This window comes from Phaseolus vulgaris, chromosome 7 (assembly GCF_000499845.2).
Source record: "Phaseolus vulgaris cultivar G19833 chromosome 7, P. vulgaris v2.0, whole genome shotgun sequence".
NCBI lineage: Eukaryota > Viridiplantae > Streptophyta > Magnoliopsida > Fabales > Fabaceae > Phaseolus > Phaseolus vulgaris.
The window spans coordinates 21,184,266-21,211,784 of NC_023753.2; the positions used below are offsets into that span (position 1 = coordinate 21,184,266).

The 27,519-nt window shown below is 31.7% G+C and overlaps 3 protein-coding genes across 3 annotated transcripts; all 3 read left to right on the top strand.

The window, feature by feature from the left end:
• Nucleotides 1-614: 614 nt before the first annotated feature.
• LOC137829234 (receptor-like protein EIX1) lies at nucleotides 615-1,592 on the top strand. Its single transcript, XM_068636032.1, has one exon. It carries the CDS (start codon nucleotides 615-617, stop codon nucleotides 1,590-1,592), a length of 978 nt encoding a protein of 325 aa, XP_068492133.1.
• Nucleotides 1,593-1,674: 82 nt separating this feature from the next.
• Nucleotides 1,675-3,528, top strand: LOC137828247 (receptor-like protein EIX2). The gene has a single exon (XM_068634730.1). The coding sequence runs from the start codon at nucleotides 1,696-1,698 to the stop codon at nucleotides 2,755-2,757; it is 1,062 nt and encodes a 353-aa protein (XP_068490831.1). The 5' UTR covers nucleotides 1,675-1,695; the 3' UTR covers nucleotides 2,758-3,528.
• A 20,138-nt stretch (nucleotides 3,529-23,666) lies between these two features.
• LOC137829592 (ethylene-responsive transcription factor ERF062) lies at nucleotides 23,667-25,195 on the top strand. Its single transcript, XM_068636429.1, has one exon. It carries the CDS (start codon nucleotides 23,836-23,838, stop codon nucleotides 25,042-25,044), a length of 1,209 nt encoding a protein of 402 aa, XP_068492530.1. The 5' UTR covers nucleotides 23,667-23,835; the 3' UTR covers nucleotides 25,045-25,195.
• Nucleotides 25,196-27,519: the final 2,324 nt, after the last annotated feature.

Genomic DNA, 27,519 nt, shown 5'->3' on the forward strand with positions numbered 1-27,519 from the left:
ATGAACTTCCTCTTCTAAAAGAACAAAGCATGGATGTGTTACATTACTAGTTATGAGAAGACATCATGTTTTCTTGTCATAATGCAAGTAGTTTCTTCTAACTTTCTATAGCATAAGTTATTTAATACATCCCTATAATATAAACCTACCCTTAAATAGATAAAGCAAAAATTGCTAGTAATGCTAATTTACAGAGACGTAACTCTCACTCCCAAAATATAATTGATTAGTCAATTATAAAGAGATTAATTAATTGTACAAAATTGCTTTTTTCTTTCTCTGCACTTGGAATTCTACCATCGTCAACAAAAAAAATTATTATTAATGTTACCAGTAATACTTTACTGATAGGCTAAGACAAATTATTAGTTTGATAAAGCATCACTGCATGTTAAGTGAAAAATTCTTAACTGTTAGCAAGTGTATAAAAAATGAAAATCTTCAGTGCATGAAGATAGTAATTATAGGGTTGAGTTCAACATTGTGATTCATTTATAGCTATAAAAAGGTGTAGAAGATAGCAGAGCTTTATATTCTCTCTGTCATGAAAAATAAACAAGCCATGTTTCCAGTTTCCATCATTCTTTTTTTCACTCTTGCATCAATTACTTGTTATGGGAGCTATAGGGCCTGATTCCGCTGTTAAGGATAATAGTTTTGAGTGCATTGAGTTGGAAAGGAAAGCCCTTCTTAAGTTTAAACAAAGTCTAAATGATCTTTTTCATTGCCTATCTTCATGGGTTGGCAGTGATTGCTGCAAATGGGTGGGTGTAAGATGCAACAAACATACAGGGAATGTTGTAAGGCTACACCTTAGAGGCACAGATATCTGCTCCAAGGCCACAAATAAGTCGGCCACACACACCAAATGGCCTTTGAGTGGTGAGTTGAATGCTTCTCTGCTTGACTTGAAATATTTTAATTATTTGGACTTAAGTCACAATGACTGTGAGAATGTTCAAGTCCCATCATTTTTAGGTTCACTTGGTAACTTGTGGTATCTCAATTTATCTCATTCATCCTTCACTGGAAAGGTTCCTTCTCAGCTAGGAAACTTGTCTCATTTGCAGTATCTTTCTTTGGCAACACCTTTTTCATCTTCATTATGGGCTTCTGATTTGAGTTGGTTGTCTGGTCTTACATCTCTCCAATATCTAGATATGAGTAGTGTGAATCTTAGTAGAGCATCAAGTTCATGGCTCCAATCTATCAATAGGGTTCCATTTCTTTCACTTTTGAGGTTGTCTAATTGTAGACTTTCTTGTTTACCTCAAACTCTTCCATTTTTAAATCTTACATCACTTACAATCCTTGATCTTTCTTTCAATAGCTTTGATTCCTTGATACCAGGATGGCTGTCCAATATCAGTACCTTGATAGAACTTGACTTGAAAAGGGCAAGCCTTAAAGGTCCCATCAGTGATGTTTCCTGGGAAATTTTTTGCAAGTTACATAGTTTACACTTGTCATCAAACCCTCAGGTTGTTGGTGAAGTCAATGGACTTGTGGAGGCTTTAACAATGTGTACTTACATTGGATTTGGCTTTCAATCAACTTACATGGAATTTACCAACCTAATTGGGTTACCTTAAAAGTTTGAGAACCATTTGGTTCGAGGGTAACAAATTGTCAGGTTCAATCCCTCCATCCATTGGAAATTTGTCATATTTGACATTTCTAGACCTTTCTAACAACATGATGATGAATGGGACTATTGCATCTAACATAGGTCAGCTCACTGAACTGTTGACACTGAATCTTGATGGGAATTTGTGGGAAGGCATCCTAACTGAAAACCATTTCCATAACCTCACACATTTGTCCACATTTCATGTGTCATCCAAAATGGGGTCTTTAGCTTTCAATATCCCACAAAACTGGGCTCCATCTTTTAATCTAGTGGATCTAGAAATGCTTGACTGTCAGTTAGGCCCTGAATTTCCAGCATGGCTTAAAACTCAAAGCAACCTAATGATCATTGTTCTCAAAAACACTGGAATATCAGATATAATACCAAATTGGTTTTGGGGTTTCTCACCACAAATCACTACTATGGACCTCTCCTACAACCAATTGAAGGGAAGCCTTCCAAAGTCCTTACACTTGGGTGATTTTGCATCAGTTAATTTGGGGTTTAATGCCTTGGAAGGGTCAATTCCAGTTTGGTCTGGTGTGACTTATCTTTCACTGAGCAACAACTTTCTCTCCGGCTCAATTCCTTCAAATATTGGCCAAGACATGTCACAGCTGGAAGGTTTGGATCTTTCAGGGAACTTTATAACTGGCACCATACCTTCATCCATGAGTTTGCTAAATGATTTGACTTTTCTTGATCTATCAAACAATATTTTATCAGGGAAAATACCTCTATATGGAGAGGAACACAAGCTACACCTTTATACTATTGATCTATCAGGCAACAACCTATCTGGAGGAATTCCTGCTTGGATGTGCACAACACCTTCCCTTAGAATAGTTCAACTAAGCAACAACAGTCTTTCTGGGGAACTGTCATCCATGTTGCCCAACTGCCCCTATTTGTACACAATATATCTTGGAGATAATGCATTTTTTGCATCCATACCGAAGTCACTAGGGAATAACATGACTTGGATAAATGAGCTGAGACTACATGGCAATGCACTTACTGGAAACATCCCTGAAAATTTGTGCCAACTATCACATCTTCATGTTCTTGATCCCTCCATGCTTAGGCAACATGACAGGTTTCAAAGCACCAAGTCCTTATTATGTTGACAAAATCCACTCATATAATCCTGTAACCTACTCTGAGCACATGAATTTGCATGTGAAAGGAAGATCAATGGAATACACATCAGAAATGCATGTTATAAATCTTATAGATCTTTCCAGCAACCATCTGGGGAGATCCCACACACACTGACAGAAGTTTCATACTTAGTTTCCTTGAACCTGTCTTGGAACCAATTAACTGGAGGCATTCCAGCAAACATTGGAGCACTACATCAACTGGAAAGCCTAGACATTTCTAACAACCATCTCTCAGGTCCAACACCTCCAAATACGGCTTCCTTGACTTTCTTGGGACATTTGAACTTGTCCTATAACTTGTCTGGTGAAATACCAACAACAAATCAGTTCCATACTTTGACAGATCCCTCCATCTATGAGGGTAATCCACACCTTTGTGGGACGCCTCTGCCGACTAAGTGTTCAGAGCTTGTTGATGAAAGCACCACAGGTAATGATGACACATATGAAGATCAAGACAGCTCCCATAATAAGTTGTGGTTATCTTTGAGCATAGGACTTGGCTACATCGTCGAATTTTGGGCTGTTTGTGGGAGCTTAGTGTTGAAGAAATCTTGGAGACATGCCTATTTCCAGTTTGTTCATTCCATGAAGGATTGGATTTTGCTTGTTACAATTACGAATTGGATTCGAATGAAAAGAAAACTGAACCTAGGAAACAATTGAGATTGTCTCTCTTTGTTCTTGTGATTATTTGTATGCCGTGAATAATGAAATGAGGATTAGGTTTTGCATTCTTTTTGACATATTCAGTAAAAGAATTTAAGGGATTGGTTAAGGATTTTTTTATTTTCTGGCATAATTATTGATAGATGATAATCAGCAACTGGTCATAAATAACCATGAAATTTCTAAGTGATTGCATAATACGCAACACTTTCTTCACGTATGTTTGATTGTTCATCTTGCGTTTCCAAATTTTCTTAACTAACAAATAACACGAACCAGGAATATTTTCAGCTATATATAAACCTAGCAGTGACAAGAAATGGATATACAAGAACCACAAAAACATTACATCATTGGAGACATTAAATCAGGAAATAATGATGAAAGATGTGAAGGTGTTGGGTGTGTGGGTGAGTCCATTTAGCCAGAGGGTTATTTGGGCACTGAAACTGAAATTGAAGGGTGTGAATTATGAGTACAGTGGTGAAGATCTTTCCAACAAGAGCAACCTGTTATTGCAAAACAATCCGGCGTATAACCGCAGAATCTATTAGGTAATACTTGTAACCGATTTATAAGTTTACGTGGGACCATAGTCTCCTCTGTCTCACCAATAAACGCAGAACTAATGTTTTACATGGGAGCATAGTCTCCTCTGTCTCACCAATAAACGCAGAACTAATGTAATTGTTTGCATTGGGAAGTTGAACACGGAGGGGTGTAGAAGAAAGTGTAAAGAAAGTTGAGAGTGTTTGATTTAAAATATGTTATATATATAAGAAAAGTTTAATAAGATACCTCATAAGCGAAAATAGATCCCTCCTTTCATTTTCTTCTTTATCTCACACTATGTTTTTTCTCTCTCCCTTTTTTTTCAATTTATCTCTTATAACTCATCTATCTCCAAATCTAATCACACCCTGTAGTAACTCAGGAGCAAGGCTACATTTTTATCAAGTCAAATTTTCAAATAGAGTAAGTTTATTTTTATTCTAAAGATCTCCTATTTTTTGTTTTTCTCCATGATTTAGTTATCAATCTTAGTGAGGTCAGTTGAGAAACGTGTTTCTCTCAACTTGATTAAGCTCAAATTAAAATTTGGTAATGTTTGGATAACTTGTTTTAAGTCCCTAGATTTTATAATGGTTCCTCACCTAATTTCCTCAGGATAAGAAATTACAGGTAAGAGAAGTTATTTATGTTTTTTTATATAGAACCTTAGATAGTTGATTTAAATATCAAGTTAATCTAGTAATTGTATGCATGTTAGGTTATAAAGTTAGTTAAAATGAATTTGATTTGATTATTAGTTTATACGAGTATGAATTTGAAATATACATGTAATTGATTTGACAAATCTTAAATGATGTATGTATGAGTGATTGATATGCATTGTATGTGAATGATATATGTTATAAGTGAATGATATGTGTTGTATGTGAATGACATGTGTTGTATGTGATGATGTAAGTTGCATGAACTTGATGTCATACATTTAGGGTAAGTATGAGATGTGTTTTGGTACATTAAATATGAAAAACTTACAAATAGAGATCATCTGGCTTCACTGATGATCTAAGTCGTATAGACTAAGGTATCAGTTGGTGAGAAGCTAAAAAGGGAGTTCATACACACCGTGACCGCTTGTAGTCACACGGTATGGATGTTTGGACTTACCTTGATCCGATTGGATTGGATTAGATGTTAGTCGCTAGTAGGGGTATACTTAATGAGTCTTCCAGAAGAGAATAAATCCATATGTTATCATTGATTGAAATGAAATCAAAAGGGTCTTGGGGATTGAAAGGAATCAAGGTACAATGAGACGAATGGATTTATGTGGCCACAATTTGATTAATGAGTCTTTCTCCAAGTGATATGGCCCAACCAATCACTCATCATACCTTTCATGCACCTACAAGGAACCCATAGCTCTAGATGAGCCCTCCTTGATCCATCACATCCATTGCTTCCGCCACCCTTTTCAAATCTCCAAGAAGAACAACCTATCATTTGGTATCAACCCATCATTTGATGATAAATTCATATGTAATCATATGATTGGCCTGAAATCAAAGGTACCGAGGGTTGAAAGGAAATCAAGGTACTGTGATACAAATGAATCTATGTCAAGTCAGTATGATTAAAATGAGATCAAAGTACTGGGGATTGAAATGAAATTGAATTATTGTGATTGATATTTGGATTTTGTATGACCATGTTTGAGTAAAAAGAAAACTAAATTTATTATGAATTACTAATCAAATTAGTTCTTTTACTTATATTTTCGTGTCATAACTTTATTTTGATAGCTTACCCTTGCATGTGTTTGTTTCTGTATGAACTGCGGATGACTGTACTATGTACACCAGCAGTCATAAAGGTGCAGGAGAGTTTGGAAGACTATAGAGTTTTGTTTTGAGTTATGAATTTGTAAATATTTGTATATAAGTCAAAATCATGTATTAGAAATGTTTTGAAAAACTTTAAGCTTGTATAAAAATATGTAAAACTTTTATTGTAATAGTTATATTTATTTTGTAGTGTTACAGTTAAATTAATGTATTTAAATAATTTTAATATTATTTATGATTAGTTAATTTATAATATATTATGTTATATATATATATATTAAGTATATGTTTTTTTAATATAAGAAAATTAATATTAATGATGATTTTCATTATTATTATTACAAAAAAAATTTAATATATTTTAAAAAGTAAATAAGTATTTAAAACATAGGATGAACATAAAATAGTCATTCATTGAAAGTAAAAATACATAAAGTCATTACATTTAATTTGGATGGATATGATTTCTTCTTAATTTTGAAATTAGGACAAAATTAAGAACATAATAATGTTAATTAGAAAAAGAAAATACACCACTACTAACAACATTTGAATCCTTTTTGTGGAGACTTTCGAACATTTTCTCTAAAAGGCATATTGTATTCCTTTGTCTGACAATAATTGTATCTCTTTCATCTCAATGCATCATTTGAAAAAATTACAGTCTAGAACCATGTCATTTCTAATTTGTTTTTGAAGAAAAGCATAAAATTCAACAATGAATAACTTTAAAATAGCATTTTTAAATTTGAATCAAACCTAATTGAATAAATTGTACCTTGTACTTAGGATAACCCCAAAATCGTTTTCCAACATTTTTTTTTCAGTTGTTATTATTCTCAAAATAACAAAATCTCCACAATCACTAATAGGTGCAACAAAGACACTCGTGTTCCCACCAACCTGGGTAAAAGTATAACATTTTTGCACACCACAACCGGTAGAATTAGTCGATGATGAAGTGTGATATCCAGACATTGAAGGTCACTAAAACAATGTTCTCAATTCTCCAAAGAAGGTAATGGAGTCTAATTTTGATTCATGGAGAATGTTCTCGCCGGCTCGAAGTCGGTCGAAGTATGGATGAGCTCTTTTCAGATTCCTTTCTAGTGGTCGGTCAGCTAGTGGATGGGGTGCTTAGGAATGGCCTCCAGGTTTCAACAAAGCGATCTTCTGGGGATGAGGGGGGCTCCACCTGCGATTACACTCCGACGCTCAAGTCAGTGAGAGCACAAAATATAATGTGTATGGTAAAATACATTGCAAAGATGCTAGTTGAGATACTCCCTGTGGGTGTTTGTCTATTTATAAGTGTCCATGGGCTTGGATTTCTGACCCTGGTCTTTCCAGGCATTAATGTGTCATTTCACAGTAACTTTCTATAAAATATGGATATAAAACATATAAATCGGAATAGTTAAACAACGTAATCAGGGATACTGAGGATAATATTTATTACATTATTGGGGATATGGTATTTATATTCATTACGCTATCGGGAATATGTGTTTGTAGGAAAAACGTTATACTTTCCTTTAGTGGAATTTGTCCCTTGCTAGCGTTGTGCGATACTGGGCAAAGGTCAAAACAGGTAGTGTTTTTGGGCCTGTTAGGTCGGTTCGCGGCCCATGCTAAGCTTTCACGCTGTCACCTTCCCTAGATGGGCCTTAGTGACCTCGGCCAAATACCTACCCGATTCGGGACAGTACACAACCCCTCAGCCTTGGGCCGAGCCTACGAGGCGCAAAGGCTAAAGCGCTATCGGACTATTCGAGCGAACTGTGTGAAGGATCATGGTGAGATCGACAATTTTCCTGATTGTAAGAAGGACAAAGGTCGGTCCACATTCCACTTCGTGTGGGTCTATGGTGAGATCGACAAACTTCCTGACTGTGTGAAGGACAAAGGTCGGTTCACATTCCACTTCGTGTCGGTCTACGGTGAGATCGGCAAACTTCCTGGTTGTGCGAAGTACGGAGGTCGGTCCACATTCCACTTCGTGTGGGTCTATAGTGAGATCGAGAAACTTCCTAACTGTCCATCGGGTTGTCGGTAAAGGAAATGACCGAGCCTTAAAGGTGAGAGATGGTTGGTGGCGTTTAATGTTGGTCAGCCCAACTCCTGACAGTCTCAGAACAGTACAGATAATATAAATAAAATGTTACAAAAATTACATTCAAAAGAATATTAAATGATAACGAGTAGCATAAAAACTTAAATATTAAATAATAATATTCAACATAAAAAATAAAAATAACAATAACATAATTAATAATACAAGTGTTCAATCTCATTTATTCGATCCTTTAATACTCATATACTCATATAATATGTAACAATCTGACAAGAGATTACACATATAGTTCAATAAACTTTCATTGGAGAGACTTGATATAATGTTAAGTAACTAAGTTTAAACTGGTCACAAAATTCTTAATTTCTTTTCTTTTTTTCTCCTGTCTCTGTTTTGTACTGTCTTGTCTTTATAGTGTTAGACCATGGTCTCTGTTTTCTCTTCAATTTCCGAAAATAACATTTAAGTACTGTTTTAATTATTAGTTACAACAATGAACCAAATATTGTTCATTTCCATCATAAAATAACAACAATAATTTAGTTGCGAAATTTGGAAAAGGACAAATCATAATCGGTCAATTTGGCAAGTAATGAGTGTTCAAGATAAGACCTAATATTAAATCGTTGTTCAAGGGAGTTATATCATGTAAGATCGTGAACATGTTTTGGTAAGGTACTTTTATAACTTTCTTTACTAGTTGTTCCTACGGAATACTAGTTCAAAATTCGTTTAATCTACGATGTTTGCTAAATATTTTATGCTTTGTAACTTCTTTTATACGTTATCTATTTTTTTTCAATATCAGCTTCTAGTTGTTTATATTCATTTTTTATCTTTATAATATTTAATAAATTTGTATTTTGATTTTTTCAAAATAAGGTAAATTGAAATTATTTTATTACATAAATCAACATAATAAAAAGGATATTTATTTTAAACTTGACTGGAAAAATGTTTTAAAATATGCTATTGCATTAATAGTAGAATACAAACTATAAAAAATATATAATAATTAAAATAAAGAAATAATTAAAACAATTGATTTATAGATAAAAATTACAAGACAATTAAAATTTTAAATTATAATTATTCCTCAATGTATTTTATTAATAAAACTAAATTATATTCGATAGAAAATATTATTTAAATTTTTATCATTTATATTTATAGACTATTTTAATAAATAATTTATGAATTGGTTTATTAAAAAAGAGTGAACTTTAAGCCTAACTCAACCCCATATAACCGGCTCATAGGATTGAGGTTTGCACCCACTTATATACAATGAAAGGCTCTAATCTCTAGTCGATGTGGGATTTCCAACTTGATTAATTAAAATCAACTTAATATCTCTAGTGTGGTATGCGAACACATAGCTACATAAATCCACACTATACAACAGATTTTATAGTCCACTTTTTAAAACTGATATTAATTTTTACAAAACCCATTCGTTTGATACGCACTCACAAACAAAAAATGATGGTGATACTTTACCAACACACAGTAAAACATATCCATTCTACATATCTATATATATAATTTAGAACCTTATTATATTATTATATTATTATAATTGGATGTCAAATGTATGTTATTTATTGTTTGAATGTTAAAAAAACATTTTCCACAAAAATATATGCTTAAAAACATTCACATGTCATTCAAATATTCCATACATAATGTTTAAATTCAACCAAATTTAAAATGAACAAATTTTATTATATATATATAATGTTATAAATATTAAATTATATAATAAAATATGAATTAAATAAGAACAAGAAGATAAATAAAATAATTTTTTCTTATGTATATATTTCATAAAGACAACGATTGAATTTCAAAAATTCAATCTGATTAACCCTTGTTTGCATTCAACACTAATAAAATCTAATGATATTGATTATCATTACTTTTTATTGGGTTGACAGAGGTTATCTTATTGACTTTCCCTCTAGCTTTAGGATGACATCCTAGTCTACTGGAGCAGTTAATCGTCTTCACTTAATAATTTCTCTTAATCCATCTTTTCAACTTAAAACTTAGAGATTAAATTGGTTTCTTCTAAGAAAATATTAGTCGTGGTAGATTCAACTATATTTGTTGTCAAGATGGACAAACATAACTCTTGAACCTCTTGTTCATCACTAGAAGGACATTCAAAACAATTTTGCAAGACTAAATCTTGAAAAATAGATTTAGATGTAATTTGTTTGAAAGCAACTAATTTTAGGACTTGTTGCATTAGTTGCAGATTTGAGATGAAAGATTATTCTAAAATACCATAATTTTCAGGAGGCAAGAAGTTCTTTTTGTTAGCAAATCATCTTATTCATGGGCATTCTCCAAAGACGACATGTCAGCAAAAATATTACCCTCCACTTGATAAAAAACAAAGATGCAACACAAGGACTTCACATAAGATCACCCATCTTAGTACTAGTCTTTTTTTATTCGGTATATTTTAAACAGTTATATTTTATCGTTTTACCATTCTGGTGTTTCGAAGGCAAGTTTCGATCTTTGTTGTATTTCATGCGGTGGGTTTTGAACAGGTTTTACGGCATCCGAGAAAGTTGATAAGAGAGCAGGTTCATTTTGGCATGGTTTTGTGAGGTTCATTTTGGCATGGTTTTGTGAGTTTGGTTGTGGGTGAAGGATTTTGATTTGTATTTGTGATTTGTAACCGTGTTGGTAGACTTTTGGATGAAGTAAGGTTTGATTTGTGTGTATTGTTTAAACTAAAGACCGGTTTTAGGATCCGGATATGATAGTAGTAGTTTTCTTTTGGTGTGGTTTAATAGAGCTGGAAGAATGTATGTTGGTCAAGTGTTGAGCAGGTTTGCCTTGGTCATATTTGTATAAGGGTTGGGACACCCTGAAGTGTCTGTATAAGGATTGGGACACCCCTGAAATATCTAATTTTTTTTTATTTATTCTCTGTCGATAAAAAAATGATAGAGTGAATGTCAACAACCTACAAAATTTGTGAGTAAGTTGATAACATACAAAGATTGCTTTCAAAATTTTACTCAAAAATGCAAATCATACCTAAGCATTTTTGATAATTTATAGGATTGTTTAATAACAAAAATAAACAATAAGAAAAAATTTATAAATTTATTACTTTAAATCTTTAAATAAAAATAATATTTTTTTATATATAAAATACTCATAAGTCATTGATATGGAATTATTGACGATATATAATATAACAAAAACATATAAGGCATGTATCCATCATTTTGAATAAAATAACAAAAACTACAAACATAATTGCGTATTGTCTTTCACGATCAACATTGTTAAATTTAAGTATGGTAGACAAATGCATGACATATGATGGCAAGGTTTCATATATTTCCCCAAAAACTTTAAATTAGAAATAGGGCAAGGTTTCATGCTTTTCCCCAAAAACTTTAAATTAGAAATAGGCTCTGTTTCCTTCCTGACAAAATCATATCAAATTTGTTGAAAACTGAAAGAAGTATATAACATAAAGCAGAATCAGGCAAAGGCAATATATTATATTTCAAGTTTTTTTTTTCATTTTTTCTGAAAAAAGTTATTTCTAATTTTTTTTTTTTGCCAAATAGACATTTAAACTTGATTTATTTTTCTCTTTTGCTTTTTATTAAGTTGGTTTCTAGTTAGAAGATGATCCATCTTTTTCAAAACACTTTACAAAGAGGTAGTTAATAATGGTGCATAGTTTTAGAATATTCTTCTTGGAGTGGTTCATGAATCCTAACAAAAACGTAGTGGAATGAGAAAAGTAAAGTGTGACGTGTTTGATCGATCGGTATAGGAACAGTTACAATGTATTGATACCTTTTACAATCTCTTTTTTTTATGGAATCAAAGTGTAAGAGATTCCTTAATAGAAGATGTGCTACAACTTAATTTGTTATAACTTAATGCCAAATTTTGTTAAGTGGCATAATAATGATAAAGAAGCAGAACTAAGACTTAAATCCAAAATCATTAAGTGAATTGTGAAACCCAAATTACTCTCAAATTAATATGGTAATTAGTTTGTAACTATTTTAAGAAAAATTATGTGATCAATGTTTTAGAAGCTATCTTAACCTAATTATATTTTAACACACATATTTTAGGTCTCTCTCAAACATGAGCATAAGTGTTGTTGAAAAAGCCATTGAAGTAATGTGCTCTTGAATAAATACATGGATTAGAATTTCTACTTAATTTTGACTTCATTACACGTTTGTTTCACTTGAGTTGGATAAAATTAAAATTAAATAACTCACTTAGCTTAACCTTCACTTAAAGTATTATGGTATTCATATTAATGCAAGAATACCATAATAATTAAATAAAATTTAATATGTTCTTACACTTGAAATAACCTGGTATTTTGTTTTTAGTTCTTAAAATACTTTTGTTTGACTTTTGATTTTTCTGGTTTCTTAATTGTTTATATTGTTGTTTTGTTTTACTTACCGTTAAATATATTTTTTGTTTTGTTTTTATCTATGTAAAATATTATTTTTCATTTTTAGTCTCTATCAAATATTTTTTTACAGACTAATAATTCAAAATGAACGATAAAAAAAACAATAAATATATCACAGGACTAGAATAAAATTTAAAAAAGACTATAAAACTAAAAAACTTATGGGGATTAAAAGCCAAAAATAGAAATAAAAAATAGCTATATTTTATTTATAAAAATATATTTAAACCCTTATTGCATTTTCAGACACTTATGTTAAACTTTGGAAATTTGAATGTCTCATCAAGAGATGAAGTACCAACCAAGGCACACATCTTTATCTTTATTTCAATCAACTATACAAATTGCAAGAGCCTTTTGAATATTAATCTCTTCTTGATTATCATGGTGATAGGTACAAACCAATGCATATAGGAATTAAGAATCATGGTTGATGTGGGAAAAGTTGACAGCTAACTAAAGCAACATCAGATGCATGACCTTCTGTCTTGTTTATTATACTAAGCAATTCAGTTTGTGGCACACATCACATTCTTTTCTGGTCACAACCATGTGCATGGCTTATAAAGTAATTGAGAAAACAGTTGTACAATTGCAGGAACCTATTGTAAATGGTTTAAAGTGTTACTAAAAGTTGCATGGAGAGTGAAAGATGCCTAGAATCTGTCTCACACAGAAAACAAATGGTGTTACTTCCTTAGAGTGGTCATGCCATGTGGCATGAACAAATAGGGTGGCTTCAAATTAGAGCAATGAATCACAATGTTGTGCAGTTCTAATCATTATAGACTGAAGATGGAGGTGCTGTTTTAAGCATTAGCTTCTGCTACACTTTCATTGGCATCATCTATCTACCATATGAACCGTTTTCAGTGTCTTTTAAGTTTTCAGTGTCTTTAAGCCATTCTCAAAAGACACCGAAGTTCGTGCCGAAAATAAAAACACATAAAGTTCATACTTTGCTGTGCTCACGCCTTTGAGTGTTTTTGTTTAATGCTAGACCTGGAAAAGGTACCACTGACTTCATCAAACTAACACAAAGGATATTGAAATTTAATCCTTGATAAATATAGTATTCGTGTACATGATAACATAGATAATGAAACTTTGATTCAACCAAAAGGGAAAACAACAACAGATGATAAACCTTTGTTAATCAATTGCACCGCGAAGCCTTCCAAACTTAGTGTACTTTAAGGAGGAAAAATTGTAGAATTTGTCATCTCATTGTATTAGTTGGGAGAGAATACGAATAAGATGGCTTTTCGAGACCGGATGAGCTGTCCTTGAAAACTTATCTGCATTCAGGGTTTAAATTAATCATAGACAAAAGAAACTTAGTAAAAAGAACTTACACATTCTTATCACACACACTCGGAGAGTGAACATGGTAGGATTTGAACTCAACTATGTAAAAAAGCTTAAATAAGGTTCACAAATTCATGCACACAAGGTCCCCCTCCTTTACTACCTACTTTAAAAATGTAAGGAGTGTCTTGATATATAAACCCTTTAAACGTGTATAATCTAGGTTATGTGAAACTCTATATGTCTTTTGTAATACCCACAATTCACAACAATCTTCCACATATTGTAAAAGGCAAGAGAAAGAAAGAAGAAAATTACGAGTCTCATATAACATATAAAGCTGGGGGATCTGAGGTGGATCTCTAGTGGGCTGGGGGGTTTGTGGTTTGTTGCTCTTGTAGCTTTGCTAGACAACAACTTGAGGTTGTTCTCTCCGGTTTGTATAAGGGTTGGGACACTCCTGAAATGTTTCCTTTAATTCATTTAATTCTTTGCTGATAAAAAAAAATATAATGCAACATAGCCGGTATAACAAACTATATGAATTAGTCATAGATTGAGGAATTTAACACACATTGTAGTTGATATAACAAGTTATATGAAAAAAAAACACTTAATGTGTGCTAGTGGTTAATCAATAATGTACTCCCACAATTCACTACAAGAAAATCAATAAATAGAAACCAATTTTAGAGAAAAAAAAAATAATTAGTAACTATATTGACTAAATATATACTATTTTACAGACTAAAAAAATTATTTGTATCTACATTAATTTCTATTATTGATAAATAGTTTCTAAGTTGTTATCTAATTAGCTACCAATTATTTAGATTCTAAAGTTGGTAGCTAAAACCTTGATAGTTAATTAGATAACAATTTAGAAATGATTATTTTTGGTCAATATAGTATATAATTTAGTCAATATAGCAATTAATTATTTTTAATCATTAAAAACTTTATTCAAAGTTAAAATTCCTTATACACATAAATTTAACTACAAAGTTTATCCTCTCAATGATACAATATCCAAAACTTCTAAACACCATAGGAATGGACAAGTTGATTTTATATCAGTTTTAATGCTAGCAGAATTGACAAGTGCCTTGTTTTTATCCATACGAACCTTATTCATGGGATCTCCAATCACAAAAGATTGTGTTATCATTACTTGTTTGTTTGCAAGTGGCTTAATTCTCATTTTCCTTTATGTTTCTAAAATCAAATTTCTCAATAGAGGTTTCGTTACAGGACTTGCTAGATTTTGTTATAACTTAACATGATCAATGGAATTGTTTCACTCTTTAGTAGCTATTTTATCAAATTATGTCTCTATTGTATATGTTTGTTCTTTCCATTATTAGTTTTGTTTTTAGCTATTGTTGATTGGCAATCACAATGCATTGGTATAGATGTGGTTGGTTTCATTCCTAATGAAATATTTGCTAAGAAGTTTTTCAACCACTCAACTTCACTTTAAGCCATTTTAAGAGCAAGAAACTCTAATTTCATTTTTTATCTTGCAATAATCATGTGCTTTAATGATCTTCTTGTAATCACACCACCCCAACTGTAAACACATAACCACTTATGGATTTTGTCTCATATGAATCAATGATCCAGTTAACATCATTATACCTTTTAGAACAATAGAAAATCCTCTATATTCAATGACATAATCCATTGTACCTCTTAAGTTGCAAGTACATCCTAATGATCTTGATTAGGAAATTGAGTGTACCTACTCAATTTACCTAATGCATAAATAATGTCTAGTCTAGAAAAAACTTTTAAAATGCAATACTCAACTATTTGGTCATATTTAGGTTGAGAAATAGATTTTGTTGTAGATGACATCAATTGTCTCATGGGATAGGTTAAGTGCGCTAAGTCACGATCAAATCTCAATGCTTGGGTTGTTGTGCTATTAAGTAGAAAAAGTTGCACCTTGACTCAGCTATAACTTTTGGTCTAGTGCTAAGTGCTCGATCCAACAATTAACATCAGAGTTAAGATCACGAGGCAATTGTTTAAGGAGAGATTGTTACAGGTAGCACAATTATGTTGTGGCATAGACCAGATGAGTCGAACAAGCGAAGAATTTGATTCATAGTGGAACAATTGTTAAGAAGAAGATTGTTGTAAGTGACATTGATGGTCCCGTGACGAAGGTCAGGTGGGCAAAGGTCACAATTGAATCATGGCACTTGACTACTATGATCTTAAGTAAAAAGAGTTGCACCATGAGTATCATCTATAACTTTTGGTGTAGTGGTAAACTCTCCACCCAATAGATTCTCCTCTATTTTTATTTAATTTAGAGTCAGCATCATAAGGGTTGCTTACTGGTTTAAAGTCATAATAGCCAAAATTCCTAAGAAGTTTCTCGATATATTGTTCTTGAGATATCTTTCTTCCTTATGACTTTAACTCCTAAAATTACATTTGTTTCATCCATGTCTTTCATTTCAAACTTAGATCCCTTAAATAATTTTTTTCTCTGGAAACTATATCATTGCATGTACCAAAAATTAACATGTCATCCACATATAAGCATATAATGAAAATTCACTTTTTCAAATTTAGTGTACACACATTTATTAGCGTCATTAGTAGAAAATCCATCACAAAGTAAAGCATTATTATAAATTTTTAATTCTATTGTTTTGGTGCATGTTTTAGCCTATATAACAATTTTAAAATTTGTATACTTTATTCTCTTGTCCAGGAACTACACACCCTTTAGGTTGAGTCATATAAATTTCTTCATCTAGTTCACCATTCAAAATTGTTGTCTTAACATCCATTTGGTGAATAACTAACTTATGGATTGATTCTAGAGCTAGCAACACTCGGATAGAGTGAATCTTAGTAATTAGGGCAAATGTGTCAAAGTAATTTATGCTAGGATTTTGAGTAAAACCTTTTGCTAATAATCTTGCCTTATATTTTTCTCTGAATAAATCAAGATGGTAATTTTTCTTAAAGATCCACTTACAAACAATGAGGTTTTCTTCTCTAGACAAATCTACTGAAGTCAAAGTATTAGTTTTCTTAATTGAATCAATTTTAAGTCCTAATGGCTTTATCCCAATGTTTTGTATAGGAAATATTAGTAGCTTCTAAAAAACTTAATTGATCATTTTCATGTAGGTAAGTGTAAAAGTAATCTTCAAAAGAATTTTATTTTCTTTGTCTTTTAGTTCTCCACAAATCCTCACACATAACATCATCACTAGTAATATCTATAAGTTCTTCAAATGTATCATTAACCTTTAAAGGAAAAACATGTTCAAAGAACTCAACATCTTTTTGTCTCAACTATAGTATTATGTTCAAATACATAACTTTTAAGAACAAGAAACCTATAGGTAGCACTATGTTTCGCATAACCTAAAAACATACAATCAAAATTTAGAATCTATTTTACTTTTCTTAGGATCATATAACATCGCTTTAGCTAGACATCCCCACACTCTTAGGTATTTAAGATTAGGTTGGTAACATTTCCTCAACTCATAGGATATTTTTATCAATTTTCTTATGTGGTATCCTATTTTTGTAAAAAATATGTTCTAAGAAGGGCTTGTCCCCCAAGATTATCAGGGGCACTAGAATTAATAAGCATAAAATTCATCATTTCCTTAAAAGTCATATTTTTTTCTCTCAACTACTCCATTATATTCAAGTGAATATGGTGGTGTTACTTCATGAATAATATTTTTTTAATAAAGTAATCATTAAACCAAACATATTCATCATCTTTATCTGATCTAATCCTTTTAATTTTTCTATTTAATGGATTTTCTACTTTCATTTTATAAGTGAGTACTGATTAAACTAGTAGACACATGCTTTACTGGTGAGTTTCAAGTTGAATAAAATTGACGCATGTTCAATCTGGTTTAACTCTGTTTGAGGATTGAGAAAGGAATAATCTTTAGAGAACTTATGAGGAATTCATTGGTGGAAGAACTTGGGAGTTAACCTGCATTTGTTACTGTTTTAAATCATCATTTATATTTTCTTGCTTAACAATCACAAGCCCTTTTACTTTACTATTATTGCTAATTTTCATTGCTAGCATATAGGTTTTGAATTATGTTCACTGGACTCACTGTTGGGTTAGTTGAGAGACGACTTGTGGTCATTTGACCACAATTATACTATCATCTCTTTAGCGTTAGACAAATCTACGATGTAATCGTTTTAATTTGACAACAAAATGATAGCTATCAATATCACATTTCCAATTTTGTTTGTCGTGCATATTAATTAATCCTAATTGTTGATATTTAATAACATACAAAGAATTTACATGTCCTAATTTAGCATGCCAAACGTCATAAGAATCAACAATATAACTAAATATCATATTCAAAATTCATTAATAACTTCATAAATGTTAAGTACAAAGAAACCTTGATCACAATATCCCTTCCCTCACAAAAATATTATTCTTTGTCATAAAATTTTGTTATCCCAAGTAATACTTTAACCCCAACCTTTCCCAACATTGCCATAAAGATTGAATTAACTCTAATAGATGGAAAATGTACCGCATCACTTAAAGCCAAAGTCTTTCCAAATGTGAGTTTTAGAAGAACTTTTCCTTTTTCTAAAATCGAAGTTGTTCTGGACTATGTAGCACATACACTGACACAGACACTGATACAACACGGAAATGGACACGAACACGGAGATACGTATAATTTCTAAAATGTAGGACATGAAGACACGAATCTATATATTATATGATTATGAATTATGTAAATTGATAATAAAGATTTATGTATGCAAGTATGTTTTTGTCTTTTTTTAAGCTAAAAGATGTTTTTCATGGCTGGTTTAAGAGGATTTGTTCCTTATTTTTATAATCATAATAAAAATCTATACAATAAGTTTGAGTTTTAAGAAAATTAATGTATTTCTCCTTATTAAAATTGTGTTAGAACTCTGCTAGAATTGTGCTAGAATTGTTAGAAATCCAACAAATATTTTTTGAATTGGATCCTTCACTGATACATGTCCTACGAGTGTCGGTGTCGGATACGTGTGTTTGAGACGAACACGCCATTTAAGAGGAGTGTCCGAGCCTCGTACTGGAGTCACTGAGATCTACTTGTTCTTTTCCATCTCCCACAATAAAGTAAAAGGAAAACACATTTATGTTTACAGAGATGTGTCTGATAGTCCTAGAGTCTACCACTCATTTTCTCACATTGGTCACAATGTTCACTTGTGAAATGACCGCAACAATTATGTCTTCCCCTTCGACTATATTTTCCTTGGATGATTTTCGTTCTTGACTTTATGTGTGTACGGATGTGATGGCATAGCCTTTGATGGACAAAACAAGGTACATTCTTCTTGAAGGTGGGGTTAGATCCAATGGAATGTGAAAATTTAAATTTACATTTCTTTGTGATAAGGTTTTATCTCGTACTTTTTTTAAACTAGTTTATCTTCTACCACATTTGCCTTAGTAGATAGTGCCTTAGCCCTTACAAAAACATATTCCTTTTTGTTGATATCTTTGATGATGATGATGATGAGTGATAAAGTTAGATAGTGATATCTATTTGTGCTCGTGCTTCAATTGTTGTTTGTAGTTAGTTAGGATTGTAAAAGTTTTTTATCAGTAATTCTAAAATGAATTCATCAGGTAGGACTATATTTTTTGCTTTAATATCTTCAAGAAACTTGTGGTATTTATTGATTTATATCTTGATGTTCCTATCTTTGATCATCTCCCAACAACAGTAATTTCCAATAACAAACCTTTTTTTGGTGACATCTTCAACGGTGTATTTGAGAATAAGAGAATCCTAAATATCTTTGACTTCTTTATAGAAGCAATACATATTGAAAAAATTGTTAGATAATGTCTTTCATGTGTTTTCTAAATGTACTTTGGAAGTCATAAGAGCAAAAACAACTTCATACATGTATAACACATTATACACATGTTCCTACCAGTGTTGGAAGTTTTGACCAATGAAAACTTCAATATTTGAAATATTCGAGAATGGTTTCGCGAAGAGGATTGTGTTATAACAACAATGTTTTACTTTTTATGGTGTAGAGTTGGTGTCGATATCCATGCCGTTAGTAATAAATCCTTAAGAATCTATTAACGACCGATAGAAAACATGAACAAGATGGTGATAATAAATTCTTCGTTCGTACCAAGGATCATAAAACTAGCAAGTAAGGTGATGATTACTTTAGGACAAGTGTACCATGTTAGAAGTAATAAGTTGTCCCTAAGGACGGACATTGAACCCACAAGGAACAATTGAATTATCAAGTATAAGATTCACTAAATAGAAAACAAAATAATAAATTTTGTTAGAAGTTTGTTGTGTATGATTGCAAGAATTATAAAGAAAGAAAAGTAAAGAGTTTGTTGGTTCAATTGGAAAATTGGGATTGGTGTTCATCATTCTTACTTTTTTGTATTTTGAAAAGCATAATAATATTCTATCCTTTGTTTGATGTTGATGTCCATATAAAATTCATTTATACTGATTTCTAGCATATAAAATTATTTAGAGAGTCTCCTAAATATTGATTCCTCGCATATTTATAAAAACTCTTTATCATTACGATTAGATGTTGATAGCAATTATCATTTCAAATTTATTCCTAGCATTCAATTTTTTTTCCTAGCAATTATCATTTAGGTCATAAACTTATAAGTACTTTTCAGTCAAATCTAAGGTTCAAAATCATGGTAAACAAGCCTTGTGAATAAAATGACAATACCAATCATCAATCAAGAACAAAATATTATATTTAAATATCACCTCAATACATAAGAGTTTGAACCGATTAGTTCCAATCCCAAAGGGTAGAATTAGTCACTCATATTGGCCATTACAAGCATGGAAAGCAAGAAAATAAGATCCAGGATGTTTTTCCTTGATGAATACCTCCTCTAGGATTTTCTATCACCTTTTATTCTCTCAATGATGTCCAGGATTGTGCCACACACCTCATGTTTAACCTAATTGGGTTTGGGCTAAGTGACTTTTTGTCTTACGTGATCGGACTCGCCTGGACGAGTTGGACGAAAACAGGCCCCACATCTCTGGAGTGATCTCACCTAGGCACAATTGAGCTTGCTTGGGCGAGATCCTCTAGAAGCTTCTGGCTTATGCAAGCTTGGGCGAGTGTTGGAGCGTTCCGGCTTTCCCTTTTTATCTTTGTATATGTTGAACAAGATGCTTTGATGCCTCCAAATCTATGTAGAAAGCTTGATGACCCTGCTGCTATGTGTGTGTGTTGTCTAGTAGTTTTTGACTTTTTAATTCACTCCTCGTTTTGATCCAAGCTCACTTGATTCTTTATCTCTTTGAAAATAAGTGTTTTCTAAAAAACTGTAAAAATTTCAACTTGTTGAATTGTCGAAACAACCTATTGTTTGACACTTAGTGGTTTTTAAAATGATTTGAAAAAGCTTTTCTTTGTTTTGTCTTTTCTGCTGGTATAAACAATTGGTTATTTCAATGAAACAACCTGTTATTTTTATGAAATCCTTAACAAAAAATGTATTTCAATATGTTGTTTTGGAAAACAATCTGTTGTTTTTATAACAAAATTCTGTTAAGAGTTTGAAACCTTTTTTAAATTATTCCAACTGCTTTTAATTAATTATATAACAGCTTTGACCACTTGTTTGAGTTTATATAAAGGTTGTTTGATATTCTTTTAAAAAAAAAAGAAGATTATTAAAAACGTTTTTCAAGAGTTCAAGAACTTTGGATCATCACTTGTGTGTGGAATAGGACTGGTTGTTTGTATACTTTTGTTCTTCTACTTTGTAAAGTCGAGGTGCATTATTTTCCTTCACTTTGAACACTGTAATTCTGTGTATTTGGTGTAAGGCAGTTTCAAAAAAGTGTTTTTGAAAATTGTGGTATTGCCACAAAATAGTGCGTGTTCTTGAGGGGTTCAAGATCATCACTCCTTGTTTTTTTAACATCACTCCTTGTGTGTGTTTTGTAATCTATGTTTGATTACATAGTGAATTCTCATTGGCTAGCTGAGGGCTGGATGTAGCTTTTGGTTAAGAGTGAACCAGTATAAACTTTTTTGTATGATTCTCTCTATCCCTCCTCTTATACATTACTTTTAACATTATTCTATATTCTACTGCTATAAACAACCTGATGTTTTGATAAAGATCTAAAAACAAATTTTATCCAGTTGAACAAAAAATCAATTGGTTGACTTTTAAGGACTTTTCACTCTATTTCCAAACTTTGCGAAAATTTTGTGAAAAAAATCCACTCCCCCTCTTGTTTAGGCCACTAATTCTAAGAGTATATTCTCCTTTTTCCCTTTCATCTCCATTTCTTCCTAGAATCCTAAAATTAACGTAAATTTGGGAATAAATAATTTTTATTAATATTATAATCACAAATATGTAAAAAAGTTTAAATTCATAAATTATGGGTTATATTATAGTTATTTCATCAATTAATATCCACAAGTGCCTGTATATATTTTAATATGAAATATGATACTTATCACAAGGTCCTAAGAACGAAGAACAAGATAAGAGAAGGAAGGAGAAGAGATGAGAGTGAGTGAATGTTTGTTTTGGATGAGAGGAAAGACATCTATTTATAGGGAGACTTGACCTACATGGTCACAAGGTCCCACATTACGAAAAACAATGTGAGCATTGTGGAAAGCATGTAACATGTTGTGGAGAAATGGGTGACAATATGCATGAAATTTTGTGGCCAAGGATCCCATAAATCCTAGTTTCCAACGTTCACAAGCAAAATAAATAAGGAAATTTAGATAAACTTAGGGTTTATATTAGCTAAAGGCAAAAATTAAACAAAATTAACAAACCAAGTGATAAAAAGAACCTAAATCTCCTTATCGCACACATGAGAGAATCAACAAGATTTGAACTAAATTGTGCATAGAAGGTCCAAATGAGGTCCACAATTTCATGCACAATAGACTTACCTCTTTTACTACCTACTTTGAAAGTGGAAGGAGTGTCTTCATACAAACCACTTAAAAATATCCGGTCCATGTAATGTAGCACTTTATATGCATTTTGGAAATACTCAAAATTCACAATTTAGTGGTTAGAAAGACTCTTCAACCAATGAATATGATATAATTAATGGATAATAATATTTTTTATAACTTTAATGTGTTTTTATTTCTTATAAAGGGCTTGATTTTGGTTATCATTTTTTTTTATTTCTATTAATTTTTAAATTTAAATTTTATTAAAATATAAAAATTTTACTTTAAAGGTATCTAAATAAAATTTCTTTTAGAAATCTAGAATATTTTTTAATATCATATGTTGACATTTACTGAATACACTAATGAGTGTTATATGCGATCTTTTGCTAGACATATAACCCACTAACTATAGTATTATTAATAGTATGAATAGAAAACAAGATTTCAACTTTTGAGATATTAAAACAATGAATTCTTTTAATGGGCTAAAAACAAAATTCATTTGCAAATAGAAACAAATTGAAGCCTATCTTTCAACTGTGTTTAGAGATTTGATTTTTACTCTCCATATCAACAATATATATGTATAACTACATTTATTTAGGAATATCTCTAGTGTGTATGAAATGTATCAGTGACAAAAAACAAATTGTAATTGATTCATTGGACTTCTACATTAAATTACTTTAGCACAGTCAAGAGAAGAATATAGCATGTGGGTGTTCAACAAAATCACATGATTAGAGAGAAAAGAATAATACCCATATAATAACAGACAATGAACATGAAGGTCTTAAATTAAGGAAGCTGTTGTCACTAAACGAATGTCAATTCCCTGTATGACAGCTGATCCAATAAAGCTTGAGCTGTCTGATTCCTATTGGTTGTGAAGGAAAAACATGTTACAGAATGCAGCCATAAATTGTAAGTAAAAAATGAAATCCTTATAAAGAAATATACCTGATTGAAGCCACAACATATTCCTAATGATAAAAAGTAGGTTACTTTTAGTGTTATAATAATAAACCTTAACTGATACCTGCCAATGTGAGGTGTGCCTTAGTCCTAAGGAAATGTATTTAGTGAAGTGCATGCATTTTAATAATTTCTATCTGTCAGTGTTCTATCTCAGATTTACTGTCTGAAGGATCTATATGAAGGGTACATTTCTAAAGAAGGAAATCTTCACTCAAAAGAAATTTCCAACTTGTTTGCAAGAAATGGCAACAGGATCAAAGTTTTTGGACACTGCAATAATGGTAGGAGGTTCTCACTCTCTCACTGCCTATCTTCATGTGTTAAGAAGTGGGGCAACCTCATCAATAACATCATCTCAACAACTTCTTTCATGTTCAAATTCTACCTCAATGAAAGAAGAGGCACCTTTAGCCACATGGATTAGTCATATCCCTGCAAAGTTCAATGGCCCTCAAGACATAAAAAATGTCATAGAGAAAAACCAATCCAATTCTATCTTCCCAGCCTCAGATACAAAAAACAGCTCCATTCCTCTAAATCTTTTGGAAACTCTCCCACCATTAACTATGGCACCATGCTTTGATGAGCCAGTTGCTTCTTCAGCCTCTTCTTCTGCCCCACCCAATTTTCCAAACTTGACTTTGGTTTTGCAGGAACCCTCCATGGTGTACTCATCAAATATGAAAGGTGGTGAAGTCATGTCTGTAACTTCAGATCCCACCTATCAAGTGCCTCACTTTGGGCAAAACCAGCATCAAGCAGGTAGTGATGCATACAAAATGGACAAGATCAACCTAACAAATTCTCGGTCCAAGTCTTTCAATGAGAATTGGTTGAGTACCACCAGGACTCAGCCTATGAAGTATGGTGGAAGAGGCAAGCTGTTTAAAGGGGTGAGGCAGAGACACTGGGGGAAATGGGTGGCAGAGATTAGATTACCAAGAAACAGGACAAGGGTTTGGCTAGGGACTTTTGACACAGCTGAAGATGCTGCCATTGCATATGACACAGCAGCATACATACTGAGAGGAGAATATGCTCAGTTGAACTTCCCAGATCTCAAGCATGTAATCCAGGCCAATTCTCTGAATGGAACCACTGCTGCACTTGTGGAGGCAAAACTACAAGCAATTTCTCAAGGTGTTTCTTCTCAAAGGAAGCCCACTGACTCACCAGCAGGGTCAAGCAATAAGCACAGTGATGAGAATGGAAAATTGAAAAGTACAAATGCCAAGGATTCAACCATGAAGGAGTGGCAGTTTGATACAGATAGAAGCAAAAGTACACACCATGAGATATCAGATGTGGAAACTGTTCAGTTAAGTAGAATGCCCTCCTTAGACATGGACATCATTTGGGATGAACTTTTAGTCTCTAATTCATGACCAGTTTTTCTTTTTTCTACTTTGAAAGCATACATATAATAGCCCTTGTTTTATCTCAATTATATTTCTCATTGGGACCACAACTTCTGCGTGAACCTCATTACTTCATTCTACATGATGCAGTTCTAATGCCACACTGGTTAAATTTTCCTATAATGATTTATTGAAAACTAGTATCCTTCTTGATACCCTTTGTTCAGGGCCAAATACAGATAGAATTTTAAGTTATACTAAAGGTTGTTAACATTGAGAACGGTACCACAGAATGTAATTTTGAAGAAATACTCTTGCATAGATGTATAGGCAAAAGAATAACACAGAAGCTAATAGTATAACCTTATTCTTTTGTGCTTCAAAGCTTGAATAGAAGACAAAATATAACAAAACTTTGTCTCCTTAACATGATTCTACTGCCATATTGATATGTACAACCGCTGTAACACCAAGATTGGCGAATATGGATTCATTACACTTCTGCTTTTGTAATAATAGTACTCTGAATCCTTGATATTTGGGTGGGTATAGGGTCTTCTACCTGATATTCAAATGTGACTTTCCTTCCCCAATTCCTAAACCTGTTTGTCATTATTTTTAATATTCAATTTTTTAAATTTAAATTAGATAAAGAAAGAAGGACGAATATGTATATATTTACTCGTTTTCATTATCTATCCCGTTTTATATTATTAAAATATTTTTTAATTTATTACGTAAAAAATTTATATTTAACTTTTTTTAGTTTTTAATTTTATAACTTGACATACATTTTATATGTTATCATATTTTTTTATGAGATTCATCTAATTGTTATTTAATATTCTAATTTGATATTTATGCAATTATATTTTTTAATATTTGATATTAAAAAAAATATCTTTCTTACATTAAATTTTTATAATATCAGTCTTTTCTTTTGTGTTATTTTTATTTTGTTATAAAAAAACATTAATTTTTGGTTCAAATGCGAAAATGTAAAAGTAAACCAACATAATATCTTATAGTACTTATATTATACTAATTAGGAATTTATTTATATGCTCTTAAATAAATAATTTAAAAAACAAAATTCTAAATATTTTACTTTTACGCTTTACGTTGTCTCTCTGATATCTTCTCTCACCTTACGGTATCTCCACATCCTCCTTCATTCCGACGCACCTCTAAAACTATTTGTGATGGTTCTTCGTATTTTTTTGAAAGCTTTTCATTTGTGATTTTGTGGCTGTAGAGATGAGTATTTGGATTTTTTGGAGTATTTTATGGCAGTTCGGTAATATTTGGTTGCTGTTTTTTTTTATTCAGAATTCTCAATTTACGTAAACCAGAAGGATAAAATGGGAGCAGATTTGAAACTAGATTACATAATCCACAATATTGAAATCTGAAAAACATGTACATGATTCCATAATTTAGAAGATATCTTCATGATTAAATAATCCACAAGTCATTTGATAACTAAAAAATACTTTATAAATTAAGTAATCCATAAGTCATTTAATAACTCAAAAAATACTTTTCGAATTGAGTAATCTATAAGTCATTTGATAACTTCAAAAATACCTTCTGGATTTTGTAATTCAAAAATACCACGGAAAATAAGCCGAAGTGCTATTATGGATTCGAGAATGAGTTCTGTATTACCCAATCTGAAACACAAAAAAATCACAATATCTCTGCAACGCAACCATGGGTAAGGAAGCTAAAAACTCATCTGAAAATGTCACCATCACCACAAATCACCGCCAACTGCCATCAACACAACCCACCACCACCACTTTCAACCCACGCACTATCTTCACTCACCAACCAACTGTGAAACACCGACAATACCTTCTATTTTAAACTTTTTAAGACAGGAATTTTTTTATTTTTATTTTTTAAATTTACAGGGTGCTTTAAGAAGTCATGGGGATGCAGGAAGAAGCAACCTTCATTTGTCTTTATTAAGAAATTGACTTTAAATTTAACTCAACCTTATAAGGAGGTTTTCACCCACTTATATAATAAGAAATGTCTTTATCTCTATTAAATGTGAAATCTGCAACACACCCTTTCACGTTGAGACATGTTAACTTGTATGTGAGATTATATATTATGTACAGTTCGATAATAGTCCAATAACGAGTGACCTTGTAAATCCAACAAACTCTTGTTGGGATAAACAATTTATATACTATGAAAGTCTTGCATACTATAATAGCAAGTAACACATCATTATGAGTTCAACCATTCTTTATATAACACATAATTAAATGTAAGTAATTTTTTTAATTCTTAAATCTCAATTATAGATTGTGTAAGAATGAAGGAGAGGATAGGTATCTCACGATAAATTATGTAATATTTTTTTTCCTGAAAGAGTAGTTTTGTTGTCGTTGAGATCTGAAAAGTAAAGTGGAAATTACGAAATATTATTACTAAAATTATGCCTTAACTAAATTACATCGTATTTTATTTATTAATGGACTATTGGGT

Excerpts from the sequence above, each read along its gene's own strand:
- LOC137828247 (XM_068634730.1), top strand. The coding sequence starts at position 1,696 with ATGATGATGAATGGGACTATTGCATCTAACATAGGTCAGCTCACTGAA.
- LOC137829234 (XM_068636032.1), top strand. The coding sequence starts at position 615 with ATGGGAGCTATAGGGCCTGATTCCGCTGTTAAGGATAATAGTTTTGAG.
- LOC137829592 (XM_068636429.1), top strand. The coding sequence starts at position 23,836 with ATGAAGGGTACATTTCTAAAGAAGGAAATCTTCACTCAAAAGAAATTT.